Source organism: Labrus bergylta, chromosome 10 (genome assembly GCF_963930695.1).
Source record: "Labrus bergylta chromosome 10, fLabBer1.1, whole genome shotgun sequence".
Classification (NCBI taxonomy): Eukaryota; Metazoa; Chordata; class Actinopteri; order Labriformes; family Labridae; genus Labrus; species Labrus bergylta.
This window is the reverse complement of record NC_089204.1, coordinates 11,969,469-11,985,277: the sequence shown is the minus strand read 5'-3', so window position 1 is coordinate 11,985,277 and position 15,809 is coordinate 11,969,469. Positions and strand designations below refer to the sequence as shown.

At 40.4% G+C, this 15,809-nt stretch overlaps 1 protein-coding gene across 1 annotated transcript in view; it reads right to left on the bottom strand.

Moving 5' to 3' along the window:
• The window catches only part of arfgef3 (ARFGEF family member 3), a 59,800-nt gene that overhangs the window by 13,015 nt on the left and 30,976 nt on the right, over window positions 1-15,809 (bottom strand). Inside the window, exons 20-33 of the mRNA XM_065959278.1 lie at window positions 15,607-15,717; window positions 14,035-14,185; window positions 12,660-12,974; window positions 10,414-10,547; window positions 9,811-9,956; window positions 8,726-8,905; window positions 8,464-8,605; window positions 8,219-8,341; window positions 7,087-7,190; window positions 6,544-6,688; window positions 6,318-6,446; window positions 5,745-5,921; window positions 3,767-3,881; window positions 2,078-2,180 (exon numbers count right to left, since the gene is read on the bottom strand). Coding sequence (XP_065815350.1) covers window positions 2,078-2,180; window positions 3,767-3,881; window positions 5,745-5,921; window positions 6,318-6,446; window positions 6,544-6,688; window positions 7,087-7,190; window positions 8,219-8,341; window positions 8,464-8,605; window positions 8,726-8,905; window positions 9,811-9,956; window positions 10,414-10,547; window positions 12,660-12,974; window positions 14,035-14,185; window positions 15,607-15,717 — 2,075 coding nt within the window. The remainder of the gene's footprint in view (window positions 1-2,077; window positions 2,181-3,766; window positions 3,882-5,744; window positions 5,922-6,317; window positions 6,447-6,543; window positions 6,689-7,086; window positions 7,191-8,218; window positions 8,342-8,463; window positions 8,606-8,725; window positions 8,906-9,810; window positions 9,957-10,413; window positions 10,548-12,659; window positions 12,975-14,034; window positions 14,186-15,606; window positions 15,718-15,809) is intronic.

Genomic DNA, 15,809 nt, shown 5'->3' with positions numbered 1-15,809 from the left:
TTGTTAAGAGTCCTAAAATAGAACTTTGTGGAAACGTGAAGAAAATCTATCAATGTTGACCAAAACAACTTGATCATTTTATCTCCCTGAAACACCCAAACTCACACACGCTGACACACACACACACACACACACACACACACACACACACACACACACACACACACACACACACACACACACACACGCAAACACACACACACACGCTAACACACAGATGTGGCTCTAAGCTGTAAAGCTGCTTAGCTGCAGTCAGTCAGGCAGCTGCTACAGAACTGCAGGAACACAAAAAACCCTTCAATAAAATACAGCCTAGCCATGTCACCTCTACTCAACACAAACAAACGCACACATGCACACACAAACACACACACAAACATGAAACAGAAGGAGGTAGATTCTAGCCTATGATTCCAGCTGAGGCTGTACTCTCAAATGTGTGATCTCCCACAGCACTGAAACACCACATCCACACAGCAGGTAGCCATCACAATCGTCCTCATCATCATCATCATCATCATCATCATCACAATCACCATCATCATCTTTATTATCATCATCATCACTTTCGTCCTCGTCATTATCATCATCCGAAGAGTAACACCAGTCTCCTCTTTCCTCATAAAGTTCAGTAGGCGGGGAAAACCCCATACTGTACACAGTTTTTTTTAATGAATCAGGCACAACACAATTACACAACTACACAAATCAAATGTATTTAATCTGGGGGGGGGGGGAGAGTATTTCCCAAAGCATAGGCAGAACATTAAAAGAGTGAAGCAGTTAATTTAAAGTCATTGTGGGATCAAAATTATGCTAAATTTGAAGCCAAACAAAATGTTCCCCTTTGAAACTTTCAGGGCTCCTACTGTTTGAACTCCAGCAACTTTTAATACTTTAAATGTGTACAAAACACTTCGCTCTTATTCACTCAAGTTCAGGTTTTGAGATGTCTTGCCTACAGTTTGAAAATTCAAGTCTGAACTGTAAACGCATAATTTGTTGTATAGATGTGAAAAGTGATTCACCTTGATTGGTATATCACACCTTAATCATTAGCCAATTTGGATTAAAAGTTCAGGTGCTAGCAAACAATTTCTAAACAGTAACCGCCTTGTGGGTGTGTAAGAGTTGAAAAGGGCGTGTGTGAGAAAAGCTGGGAATCATTTGTAGGTTTACAGGAAAACCTGCATTACTATTTTAAGATATTATATAGAATGAATGTAAATGCATTGCAGTCTCATAAATTGTGACCAAAATGTGTTTTATTATAAGTCTCTTTACTCTTTTTTGGTAACCAACAGAAAAGACTGTAGCACATATTTAATCAAAAACCAACAACAGCATCAAATGACCGTTCAGATTCAAACCTTCCTTTGGTCCTTTATCAGACATATATTTACCAATTAAAGCTGCATGTTCATTTTACTATATTCAGTTTTGCTGTATGTGTCAGAATAAAAAAGGGCTGTGTTGAAAAAGACAACTGGTATTGGTTTTTGTGTTCAGATTTGTAGAAAGGACTTGGGTGCAACAGATGGATAAAAAAAAAAGCTCTGAAGCAGCATTTTGTTGCGGTAGTTTAAAGTGACAAAAAAAAGAAATGCAACAGATTTTTGAGCGTGACACAGTTAGGAGACAGTTGTTATTCACAGCTGCAGGAGGTTAACTGGGGTTATCAGGCTTAACACAGAGTGTCAGCATGTTGACAGTATTAGCAGCAAATGCTTTTAGATTACTTCTGTCCCAACCGGCAGCTTCAGATTGGGGGTGGATTATGTGGTTTACTACAGCTGACTGGCCCGTTGAGTGTGAGAGTGTGAGAGTGAGAGAGAGAGAGAGAGAGAGAGAGGGAGAGAGCGAGAGAGAAAAAAATGATTCTGTTGCGTCATGTTCTTACCTGTTCTTTCTCCCTCTTCCTTACATGTGTGTGAATACATTTTATGTTACATTTAAGCATACATGGCATTTCATGTCCATATACCACCTGAATCTGCAAGCAACTGTGTATCTGTGTGTGTGTGTGTGTGTGTGTGTGTGTGTGTGTGTGTGTGTGTGTGTGTGTGTGTGTGTGTACCTTGACAGGCTCTAACGTAGCAGAGAAAGCGTCCTGCAGAGCACAGCAGGCTAACCTCCACATCTCCTCTGTGAACACCGGCCCCACGGTGACCAAGACATACCTGCAGAGAGACAAGCTGTAGTTAGATCAGGCAGAGAATAAAGATCTGACCCCTGACCTGTCAGCTTCAGGGGCCAGTTTAAGATTCTATTACTTGTTTATGAAACTTTACATGGGTTGGGTCCAAATTTGAGATACAGTGGATATCAGAACTGCTCAATCCATTCAATATTTTCAGTCGCTGCTTAAGACACACCTCTTTGTGTTGGCTTTGAATATAAGTTGAGCTTGACATTTTGAAATGTTGTTATGCCCCTATTTATTGTGTCCTTTATTTTTGTATTGCTCCTATTATTCATATTTGTCCTTAATATTGTTGTTCAACGTGCACAGCACTTTGGTCAACTGAGGCTGTTTTAAATGTGCAACATAATTAATCATCCACTTGACTTGACCTACTTTGTGAAGCCTTCAAATACACTTGAAAGGTACCAAAAATGCAAAAAGTTCAAGCAAATGTTAAAAAAAGATGCATTCATTCGGAACTGTTTACTTTAGCATAATAATCCATTGAGGTTGGTGTGTGTGTGTGATTGAGTCAGGATCAACTATAGTTTGTATTTGTTTATTAAGATTCCCCATAAGCTTATGTGTTGTAGTAGGCACTCTTCCTGGGGTCTCCATATTATCATTGGCAACATTTTATCAGTTAGATTACATTAAAACACATCCATGACATTCATACTGCTCACAGAACAATACAGAGGACATTTTCCATCTCAGACTATTTGTAAAAAGTGCAGACACCAGCAAGCAGAAAGTACAACAACCTAAAGAGGCAAACAACATTTTTTTTAAAGGTCACATATTTTGCAAAACACACATGACCATGTGTCCCTGGCCAGTCTGCAAATCCCCAAATTATGAGAAAAGTCCATCATTTCTGTTTTTGACCTGCTCCACTTTTCAGAAAATGTTTGTTTCGAGATGTTCTCTGTGTGACATCACAAAGGGCAGTAACCCCTCCCCCATGTGGGTGACACTCCCACAGCTAGGTGTTTGTTCTGCCCTCTGAATCTGCATTCTCTACGTATAAAATTGGTCACGGAGCAAAAAAGCCAGAGCCACCCAAGCCTTTCCAAAGAGGGGCGTGGTCAAACACAGCTCATTTGCATTTAAAGCTACAGACACAAAAACAGCCTGTTCTGAGCAGGGCTGAAATAGTGGGTTTAAAGGCATGTTAAAATACAGGATCGGAGTGGATGTTTTGGCAATTTAGTCACAGACATATTTTGGTGCGCTCTAGTACGTATATATACTTTTTGAAAAGGAGTATAATGAGTGACCTTTAATACACTTATATTAACCACTTGTGTGAACAAGCATCATCTGTTACTTTAGTAACCTAAACTGGCAGTCGTTGCCCTTCCTCCTCTGTTAAAGCAGGTTCATTTATTGTCAATAATAAAGGCAAATATAAACTGATGGCTACAACATTTAAAAACATGAACTGATAAATTGGGATTGTGCTAAAGAAAGAAAGAAAAAACATTCTGCCCCATAACAAACTATAAACAGAGGGAGAGAGACAGTACATGAACCTCACTGTGTAGCTTTACTGACACAGGGTCACTTTTGTGTGGTCACCTGATGCAGGAGCAGCCCACTCTGGAGATGGTCTCTGCGGGTTCGGACACACACGCCACCAGCAGCTTAAACAGATCCTTCAGCATCAGGTTGATCAAAGACTCGTAACCAATATCTGCATAACGCACACACACATCACAAAAACACAGCATGTCCAATCAGCACGTGGGATAAAGGTGAAGTGGCAACACTTTCATTTGACTAAAGAGGAGGAACAAGTGGAACAACAAGTCATTAATCACGCTCTATTTCATGTGTGTGCACAAACACAGGATTGAACACGAGACAAACAATAACAGTTCGTATGCGACAGCACAGTTTGAGATTAGAACATCCTATCGAAGATGTATGTTACTCAGATTAAAAATGAATCTCCTTGTTTCAGATTCATCAGACATTTGTGTTCCTTCTCATCCCTTTGCTGTTTCTTTATTCATCTTATATTTTTTTTTTGGATGGATCATGGAGATTATATACAAGACTCTACTTTGCATGTGTTTGGAAAGCACTTTCCATGACTGCATATTCCAATCAGACTCGGCTTCATTTTTAGCATCTTTGAAATCCTCTCTGAAATGTATGACTTTTTCAAATATCAACTGTTTTCTGTCTCTGGTGGCTGCTTTAGTCTTCATGCCATGCAATTGGTTTTATATTATTATTATTACGTGATAGAAGAGGGACAGTGGTTGCAGGAAGTGGAGGTTTAATAAAACATTTTAAAATAATTGTAGGTCAATATATTTAAACGTACTAAACCGAAGGCTTAGAACTGCACAAATGACATATTCTGCCGTCAGTGCTTTTCTCACAAAGCCTGTCGACGCTGATATATATTTTTTAACTATCTTCAAAATAAACAAATAGCAAAGTCTGCCCCGTGCAACACACAACTCACTTGACCCTCTCAAAGACAAGGACTCACAAGCTCTGAATCTTCAGGTCACAGGGGGACACTAGAGGAAAAAGTGAGGCTGATAGTGAGGATTTCAGTTTCACAAACATCTCTGTAGGCTGTTGTTCATTTTTTTTTTTTAAGACTTATTTTTGGGCGTTTTGTGCCTTTATTGGAGAGATAGGACAGTGCATAGAGTCAGAAATCGGGTAGAGAGAGAGTGGGGAATGACATGCAGGAAAGAAGCCACAGGTTGGATTCGAACCTGGGCTGCCTGCTTGGAGGACTACACCCTCCATACATGGGGTGCGCACAATAACCACTGCGCCACCAGTGCCCCGGTTGTTGTTGATTTAACAGAAAGTGTTGCAAACCCTTTCAGCTCGAGCCCCCGATGTGTAAATGAACAACCTGGCATTTGGATGTGATGTGAAGACAGTGTTTCCCACAGAATGACGCCATATCTGGGCAGTGGATTTTTTTTTTTTTTACTCTTATCTCAGAGAATGTTTTAATATTAAGTTTGTATTTATGTCAAATGTGTTTCTCTCTCAAAATGAATCTAGTTTTTGCAACAAACAACTTAAATCTACTCAATTTATCCAGACGCATGCGCACAGACATAAACACAACAACTACACCTCATGTTTTGAAAAATTCCACTCGATATTCCGTTATTTATAGGAGTTCAGCCAAGAATCAGCAGCAAGCCGATGTACATTAACATTAATAAAACAAAGCCATGAGAAGCTTCAGTTTTGATAGGAACAAGGCACCTGTTCTCAATGCTTTTACAAGAGAGATGTACCAACAGTGAACCTTATCTCTCTCTCTCGGTTTTGCTAGAGGTGGCATTTTTTTTAAACAGGAGTTATGTTATGTTACACGGAGTCGTGAGGTCCTCGCACGCGTCTGCACTCTCTCGCCCGCTCTGTCTCGCCCTTTCGTGCACGCAGCAATTTTATGAATAAATGAAAGATTTAATAAAAACAGGTCAGATATATACTTGGGATGCCCAGGTATCATCTATGTGTTGGAAGAACTATGTGACAAACCCTTTTTACACTCATAGGTGTGTCTCACCTGAGTGGATGAAACTGTTGATGTGCTCCACCACCAGCTCGCAGCACAGGCCAATGGCGTGTTTGAAGTTTGCAGCCGCCACATCCCAGTAGGAGTGGTCGCCATGGCTACGCTGCAGCCACAGTGCCATCACAGGAAGCAGCAGCTGAATGACCGAGAAGATGCCGAACCCGGGACCTGGAGGGAGGAGGTGCAGATTGTCTGTAAGTATGTTTGCTTATAAGAACAGAGTTTGGCAACTTCACAGATGAGACAGTGAATTCACAAATCAATCAATCGGTGAATTCTTCAATCTCAGCTTTTTGGGGACTTTTTCCCTTCAGCGTTTCAACCAAGCACTTGATCATTTGTAGATCCAGGTCATGTGACTGATTTGTCCGTCCAAGGACATTCAAATGTGTTGGTGTTAAATAAATTCAATAATTACCTTAACTTTACAGGTTTACTCAGCGTTTTGATTTAAATATTTCATTTTCTAAAAAACAACTTTTGACTGTATCCTGTTGTTAAACACTTCACAAACTCCTCCTCCACAGTTTTCTGAGCAGGTGTGTGTGTTTTCTTGGGTGTTACCTGGTACAGTTGTGACCTCTCTGAGCAGAGTGAAGAGCAGCTCCAGAGTTGGAGGTTGATGTTGGCGTGGACAGTTCGACACGGCTGCTGTAAGCTGCTCCAACAACAAAATCCACACCTGGATCAGACCTGCGGGGTAGAAAACACAGGACCAACACAGCGAGGGTCAGACAGAGTGGAAACACAAACCAGAAAGAACTAATAATGTGGACCACAGACACTTTACCTGTGTCATCGTCAAACTCCTGCAGGACACAGTCCATCCCGTCCTCAGTACTGATGGAGCGTTCCTGGCATCTCATTGGCAGGCTGGCAAGCCGCGCCCCCAAGAACACCGGCTTGGATGGCATCTTGTAAATCTTCGCAAGCAGCTGTCAATAACAAAATGTATTCTTTATGTCAATGGGCTAAATGACGCCTGCAAATATCTGCAAACTCCACAAAGCTTCACCTAACAACAACTGGGCACAAATGTCTCTACAGGGCTTTAAATACCTGTGTGATTTTTTTTCCATCATTTATCGGGGCTGTTGTAAATTCAAAATATGTTAAACATGAACTTTTGAGAAGAACATTAAAAAAGTTGAAAGGATCCCTAATCAAGTTGAAAATGAAAGAAATACAATTGCATATATCACAGACAAACAAGAGTCACCAAGATAAGATGGATTAGTTGATCCTGTAAAAGGGAAAAATAAGATTTCCAAATCCAGATCATTCTTATCCAAATCAAACAACCTGGCACCGGATTGAACACCACGGCTCGTACCTGGGAACATTTTCGAAGATAGTCGAGAGCGGGTAAGCAGAGGTCAGTGGAGCTGTAACCCGACACGTGGATACAGTCTCCAATCTCCTTATAGTCCACCTCTCCTGTGAACACACACACACACACACACACACACACACACACACACACACACACACACACACACACACACACACACACACACACACACACACACACACACACACACACACACACACACACACACACACACACACACACACACACACACACACACACACACAATCAGAAACTACGAAGAAAATCTGATTTTCTTCTTCCGTGTAAAGTGATAATAAAGCCAGGTGACACAGCAAGTCTTTAAAGTGTGGACATAAAACCGTTGACTTGTAACTGCTAAAAGCTAATACTGATTGAATGTTGATTAAAACCGATTTTTGGTAACACTTTACAATTAAGGTTACAATATTCACCATCAAGTGGTTACTAATTAGCATGTTAATTAGTAGCATACTGGCTGCTTATTAGTCATCATTTAGTGCTTATTAGTACCTTGTTCTACATGACAATAAACTACAGCTGATAGGACATTAACTCAGAGTTTTCCCTCAATACCCTCCTACCTACTGCTTATTGATAGAAAGTTAGGAAGTTGTTGAACATGAATTATGATCTTAATATGCTTTAGTTCTACCTGATAATGGCCATACTAAGCAAAGCACATTAAGATCAAAACTCTGAGTTAATGTCCTATTAGCTATAGACTATGGTCATGTAGAATAAAGTACTAAGTGCTCCATCATGACTAATAATCAGCCATTATGCTACTCATTAGCATGCTAATAAGCAACTTGTTAATGGTGAGTATTGTGACCTTCATTTAAAGTGTCACCAGATTTTTAATTTGTACTCATTCAGTGCATTATTTTGTCCCCGCAATATCAAATGCTAAATTGTAAAATCTTGCCTGAAATTAGATCTATTTATAGAAGAAAGAAAGAAAGAAGGAAGCTGACAGACACAGGAGGCCTTCTACCCTCCAGTTTTTACCCAAAGATGTGCCTTTACAATCTGATTCAAAAAGTGCATTTAAAAATAACATCTTAATGACTAAAACATTAATGACAACACAGAATGTAAAAGTCTGACAAACCTAAACCCTTGACGAACTTCATGAGACACATGATGTAGTCAGTGGCAGCGTTGGCAAAAACCTGGATGTTGTCAGTGTTGATGAAAGCCTCAAAGACGTCGAACACTGGAGCCTGGGACTTCCCTGGAGGGGGAGGTGTGACAGAGGAATTTGGAGGAAGAGGAAAGGGGAAAGGACAGAATTAAGGAGAGAAATAAAGGAAGGACTCATTTGTATTGCTTTAGAAAAAGGTCATGTGAGAGTACCCATAGAGTAATCCCCCAGTAGGTATTCTTTGGTGTCGGTCTTGCTGCTGTGGACGGTCCTCAGAGCGCTGAACAGAGGCCTCCATCCTGACAGGATCTGAGGGGAACACATCTCCACCAGCTCGCCTATCGACGTTATTACCTGAAGAGAAACAAGCAGCGAAACATTTCCTGAACTATTCTGTAAAATAACACTGCTTTAAATGTCAAGCCACAGATCTGGTGATAAACTGATTGATGCAAAAGAATCGTATGAACAAACCTGATCCTGCACATCTTCATCACAGAGCTCCAGCTGCATGATGTGCTCAAAGGGCCTGAACAGCGCTTCGTTAAAGTGGAAGTGAGAGAGCTCCGCCCAGCTCGTCAGCACCTCTGTCAGAACATCGTGGATGAAGGAAACGGCCTTCTGGGAAACATGGCGCTCTTTGTGACATGCCGCCTGGAACACAGAGATATTTTGATTGTGAGTGCACTGAGCTGTAAGTACATTTCTATCGTCGTCGCTGTTTAAGAGTTCATGCAAGGCGAAGTGGCAGTTCCTGATGTCCATGTTTTGTGCTCATATCATAGCTTTCATTTGTATTTGACTTTCTTTTCTTTTTAAAACCTCCCTCTTTATTTTTCAGAGTGATCACTGAAAGTTAATTGAACATAATATTACTGTCCACAGAGTGAAGTTACCATGACAACAAGGAGGACAGAAGCTAAATAATGACATACTGAGAATAAGTTGTACCCTACTTTCCCACATGTGAACTTACATTTTAAAGATGTATTTTTGGGGCTTTGTTTGCCTTTCTTCTAAAGATTGGACTATGGAAAGAGTCAGAAACAGGGGAGAGAGAGAGAGAGAGAGAGAGAGAGAGAGAGAGAGAGAGAGAGAGAGAGAGAGAGAGAGAGAGAGAGAGAGTGGGGAACGACACGCATGAAAGGATCAACAGGTCAGTTTAGAACTCGGGCCGTCGGCTCTCAAGGACTAAACCTCTGTACATGGGGCGTGCACACTAACCGCTAGGCTACCAGCATCGATATAAATCTGCTGATGTCACAGAAGTCTGCATTAGCCATTTATGCGCTCATAGTTTAAGACGTGTATTTACTTTGTAGGAGAAACTAAGAAGTAAGAAGTCCGCAAGTTGTAGAATTCTGAAATCACCATTCTAGGACTGTCCTTCAACATCGTGTTTTTTCTAAAAGTGATAGTATCATATTGAGTGCAATATTTGGATTTACATTGTACCGGATTATGAGAGATCCAGATCATTTTATATCCAAGAGTTTGAAAATGTCAGCCATTAGAAAAAGCTTCACTCTGTCTTTCAAAACAATGTTGAAGCTTCCTACCTCCACCAGATGAGGAGCCACCACGCTCCAGGCCCTCATCATGTGCAGCAGAGGTCGGTTCTTGTTCCTGACGATCCGCAGCATGGCCTCTCCCAGGCGGAAGAGATGGAGAGCACTGCGGCGGTCCAGCGTCGACTTGGCCTCCCCTGGGGACGAAAAAAAAAAAACTTTGATAGAATTTTTCCATGTCTTGATTTCATTTATATCCTGTTTCTTGTGTGAGAAGGTTACTAGTTAACTGATTTGTTTTTTTTTGTCTTATTCATGAGTAGACTGTCTTCCCTCCTTCATTCTAAGGTTATATATCATAGTTAACAGTTAATAACAAGTTTAAAATGATCCCAGTCAGGACCCTGTTCGAAGATATCCTACATGGTGATACCAAGAACAGAAAAAAAATTGGCCATTCAGGATTTTTTTCATAGCCCCATATGAATCATTTTAGATGCTCCATATGTTACTGCAGATAAAGCTCAGGAAGAACCACAAAGTCACTGAGCACTCCAGGAGCCTGATCATGTAGCATTCAAAAAATTAATTAGAATTAACCTCTTTGAAATAGTTTAGAAAATGGCAACAAGGGGGGATGTTGAAAATGTGTACCTGGCATTGCCAGCGAGTAGTCTCCGGTCTCAGTGACAGAGTCGAACAGCTGACACTGAGAAGCTCTCCTGAGCTGCTGCAGGAAGCCGACCAGACCCACCAGGTTCAGCTTGGTAGCTGCTTCTTCAAACAACCTGGAACACACAAACACACACACGTGCACACACACACGTGCACACACACACAAAAAAGTGTTTCATTAACCTCTTGTGACCTCAACTTTTGTGTTGTGTCCTCATTTACTTTCTCCTATACTAGTTATGAAGGACCAGAAGAACCAGATTGGTCTAAAACAAAGCATCACCTGTGAACAGAAAGTTCAACTGTCCCCCTTTGAGGACTTTTAAAAACATGATTTTGGATTCCCCCGGAGCATTCACACTTTGCATGTAAAACAATAGTGAAGTTCCAATGTCCTCATCCAGGGCTTTGTAGCATTTAGCTGTTCCTAAAACATGGCCTTGATAATATGGCTGCCATCTTGTTATTGCATCGATTTGTCACTCCCAGGTGGTTTCAAAGACAAACAATGAACACATTCAGATGAGGCACAATTAGAATGGGCATGAGAGCCGCCGCCCTTGCGAGTGCGGCCCGGCGCAGAGGAGTCTTTACTGTGTTCGGCTCTAATTTCAGCTTGTAAAATGTGTTCGGTCCATCTGTTCCAAAGGATCAGTGGGAACATTTTTTATTCACTTCTAAAAGCAGCCTAGATAACGAGTTATATAAGAGATGATCCATGATCCTTGGAATGAACACACACACTTATTATAAACCATGTGCCACAGTGTGTTAGTGTCTGCGTTTGTGAGTGTGTGTGTGCGTGTGCATTTTAATGCTGGGGGAAATTTAAAGCAGCGCAGAACCGTTTGAACTCACAATGAAGAACACACCTTTGTATTTCTGGTTGTGCGAGTGTTGACGTACACACCCAGCTTTGAGTTACCATCTCTTAACCTTAAATGTAACCCCTAAACATTCTCTCTCTCTCTCTCTCTCTCTCTCTCTCACTCTAGTGCATATCCAAAGCGCCTCCTGCCGGGCTGATCATGTTATACATTTATGAAGAGCCACTATTGTTAAGGCAACATGATAACAGCCAACAGATGTTTTATTAGGCAGCTTTTCTTCACCTTCTTGAGACCGTCCAGTCAGTCTTGATAGAAAACTAAATCTAAAACTAAATCCCTCGATAAATACTTTCCACTATTTTCAGTTCTATGTAGGCCCCACCTTCTTGAGCCAGGATGCATTTCATACCTACAGTAAAAGCAAATGAAAAGCACAAATGATAAAAGTAAACATGTGCCTATTTATTTGGTACAAAATATTCTAAAGCTCAGAAAAATATTTAGATGAATATTTCCTTAAGTGTGTTTTTTCTTGTCAGGCTTGCTTTAGATCTTGCGTCCTCTATACTCTGATTATAGTTTCCAACTCAAAACATTTGATTTTCTTAAACTGTTAAAGTAGGATTCCCCTTTATATTTCAGCTAAACTTCAATCTTATTCATAGCTGTAAATAAAACATCTGTAATCTGTATTTTTGTTTTATTCAAGGTGAGTCCAATAATTGCTTTCTCTTCTTATTAACTGCTTTAGTTCAATGTTAGAAAACTGTCAAAACTCCAGGTGAAAGATTTGCTTCTTATCCCACCAAAGATCCCAAACTCAGATTCAAAACATATTTTTTACATTATAAAAAATGAAATGTTTGCGCTTTAATAAATACCATCATTTCCATCAATTTTCTCATTTCTATTTTATTTTGTAGATTTATTGTTTGGTCTTTTCATGCCTTTGTCAAGAGATAGGACAGCGGATAGAGTCAGTCAGGGGGAGGGAGAGAGAGAGAGAGAGAGCGAGAGAGAGAGAGAGAGAGAGAGAGAGAGAGAGAGAGAGAGCAGGGAATGACATGTGGAAAAGGAGCCACAGGTCGGATTCAAACCCTGGTCGCCTGCTTTGAATACTAAAGCCTGTACCGGGGGCGCGCAAACTAACCACTAGCCCATCCGCGCCCCTAATTCAATAAATATTTTAGTCATGTATAATTTTTTATTCAGCCAATTATAATCTGTATTCAACAAAACGATATTAACACAGAAGAGTTCAGTTTCATAACGGTGTTGACAATAAGACTTTTTTTGTTGAGCTGTAATTTAATAAATGATCTTTGATGTTCCATTATCATGATTAATGCATGATATCATTGTGATATTTATACAGTGTCATATTTGGCGACCCACCTGTCGGCCTGTGTTGACAACGTGCACACAGCCTTGGCAGCACTGGTCCCGGTCATCAGGCTGCCGGTCTTCAGGTCCAGACCTCGGCCTCCTCTGCTGCTCTCCCTCAGCAGCTCCTTGATGGACAGAGGCTGGATGACCGGCTGGCTCAGACCCAGCTCGGAGGCCTCCGGGCTGGGCTCACAGCTCAGCTCCAGTCCCAGATCTATGCCCGCTGCATGCTGGCTCTGCTGAGTGATGGTGGTCAGAGAGGACGACTGTGTGGAGCCGTCACTGAAGTGTGTGTGCTCCAGTGAGCTGATGTACTCCGTTACCCTGAGGGGGGGGGGGGGGGGGGGCAGAATGATGGGGGGATCAGGTGAGAGAATACAAAGGTGAAAAACCAGGGAAGGAAAAAAGAAAAATTTTAAAAATTAGACTATAACAAAAAAACATTTTTTTCCTGAAGTCTAAACTGTATCTAAAGAATTCTGCCATTTTTTTCAGATTGTTCTCCAACAAGCTGACAACATTACAGATGGACTGATGCAAACATAGACCTTTTTGTTGAGGCTATTCTTAGACGGTCTGTACATCACTGTTTTCATAGTAAGTGGACTCCAATGACAAAAACAGAATTGTCTCCTTCCAAAACAAATTGATCATCTAGTGATCAAAAATAACTTCCCTGGATACAAAAATATAAAACAAAGATACCTAAGATAAAGACATGTCAGTGCTAGCCGTTCCTTGTCAGTTTGTTTGCGTTACTGTGTGACTTGGGTATTTCTAAGGGTAAGATCTGATCAAACAGACTACAACACAAAACAACAACAAATAACTCTCTGAACTGCTGGCTGAAACAATCTACTGAAGTGATTCTGAACTCATTTGTACCTTTTAGATATTCAGACTTCAAGAATACATAGACCTGGGGCTTTTGTTTAAAAGTACCAGAATGACCCTTTATGGTCTCCATAGATGAACCATAAATCTTTTTTTTTTTTTTTTTTTTTACTTTAATGGTCCTGTGACCTGAACCAAAACTGACATGACTTCCAAGTTTATGTATTTTTAAAGTCTAAAGGAAAATGTCGCTTCACTTAACAAATCAAAAGCAAGAGATTATAAACCCTTCAATCCTCCCTAGAATAAAAACCTAAATAGTTAATATAACTTGGAAAGAGATGAAAATAAATGATACTATTGGCTAAATATTTTGTTGAGAAAAGTGATACAGGCTTGAGAAACCAAGGGCACCACACTGGCTGGCTTGATTGCATAGATTGAGAAATTATGTAACTATGGCCCGATTTATGGGAATAAGTGTGTGTGTGTGTGTGTGTGTGTGTGTGTGTGTGTGTGTGTGTGTGTGCTTAAGTGTACGTGTGTGTACCTGAAGACATGTGGCCAGCAGTCGTGGTTGTGGCTTCCCATTTCAAGTCCAACATTCAGGATGGCGTCCATACACAACACATGGGCGGTGTGCAGGCGAACTCCGTGAGGACGACCAATCTGCTCCAGACGCTGCTCAACACGCTGTTTTACTACACACACACACACACACACACACACACACACACACACACACACACACACACACACACACACACACACACACACACACACACACACACACACACACACACACACACACACACACACACACACACACACACACACACACACACACGCATCAGGGAATGTAGTTAGGGTACAGGTGACATTTAAAGAAACCTACAGTGATACATACTTTATGCCTTATTAACCTTTACTGTATGTCACAACACAAATAGCAGTACCAGTTGACACACACATTGTGCATTGGCCCAGAACAGACAACAACCAAAATGTCAAATAAAACTTTCATATTTAATAGCCATTATTTGTCAAGCACAAAGACGCAAACGTGCGGCGGAACTTGAATCACTGTAACAGAGATAATAGTTTGATAAAAACTACATATTTCCAAATGATGGCTTTGTTTGTTGATATATATTGGGTCATTTGCAGTAGATTCTTTTTTAATCTCAATTTGTTGACTTGATATTTCAGGACGAACCTTAAAATTGAACTTCCTATCTACAGTTTAACACCAGTGTTCTCAGTAAAGAGAGGGTTTGATTTTGCTGTTGTTGTTTCACACAGCTGACACTAGATGTCCTCACAGTAATCTTTCAGAACCAGAAATCAGAGTCTCTTCAGGTGATAACAGTATCACTGTTAACTTTTTAACACATCCATCTATTATCTATACTGCTTTTCTCCTTTGGGGTTTTTACGGGGGAATAAGTGTCTTATTAAAAATAAAAATAAATCACATCTGTTTAGATAACAACGTAACAGAAGATTAACTCCAAGGTACCAACAAGTGGGTCCAAGTGGGTACTTTTCACTTGAATGTCAAATTCAAGAGAGAATTCAAATTCCATCGTCCAACTCACTGTCAAATGAATGTAATTATCCATTTCTTGACAACCCTTCTTTGTTTAATACTGATGTAGATAGTGTGTATTTATATCCCACTTTACAGCCACATGCATGTGCATATGTTCAAAGTCAAAGTCAAAGTCAACTTCAAAATATGCCAGACATACAGTGGAATCGAAATTGCGTTTGTCTCCGTCCCATAGTGCAATACAACCAAAATAAGGTAAAATAAGATAAGGTAAAATAGATAAAATTAAATGAGGTAAAATAAGATAAATAATATTTACAGTAATAAATTCTAAATTGTGCAAAGGTACAAAACAAAATGGTAAATAAAATAAAATAACATTGAAAGAAAAAGTAAACTTGTGCAATATGTGCAATGTGCAGTAAACTGAGTGTACTTTTGAATAGTTGAAATGTTTATCAGCTACTAGTGAGTACCAGATGTGCTTGTTTTGTCACTCAGGGCCGATGAAAGGTTACATTTGTACGAATATAATAAAAAGTCAATGAGCGTTTTTTTTTTTCTCAGTACCTTGTGTGATGGCGTCTCCGGTCTCGCCCACTTCCTTCTCCTCCTTCTCCTCCTGCACACAGGAGGCGGCGGCCATCTGGGCTAAAGCCGATGCACAGTTTGCAGCCACACCTGATGGCCAAACACACACACACACACACACAGTGTAAGGAGTAGTGTCTGTTATTATCTAATCCAACAAAAACATAACCTTGACTCTAAAA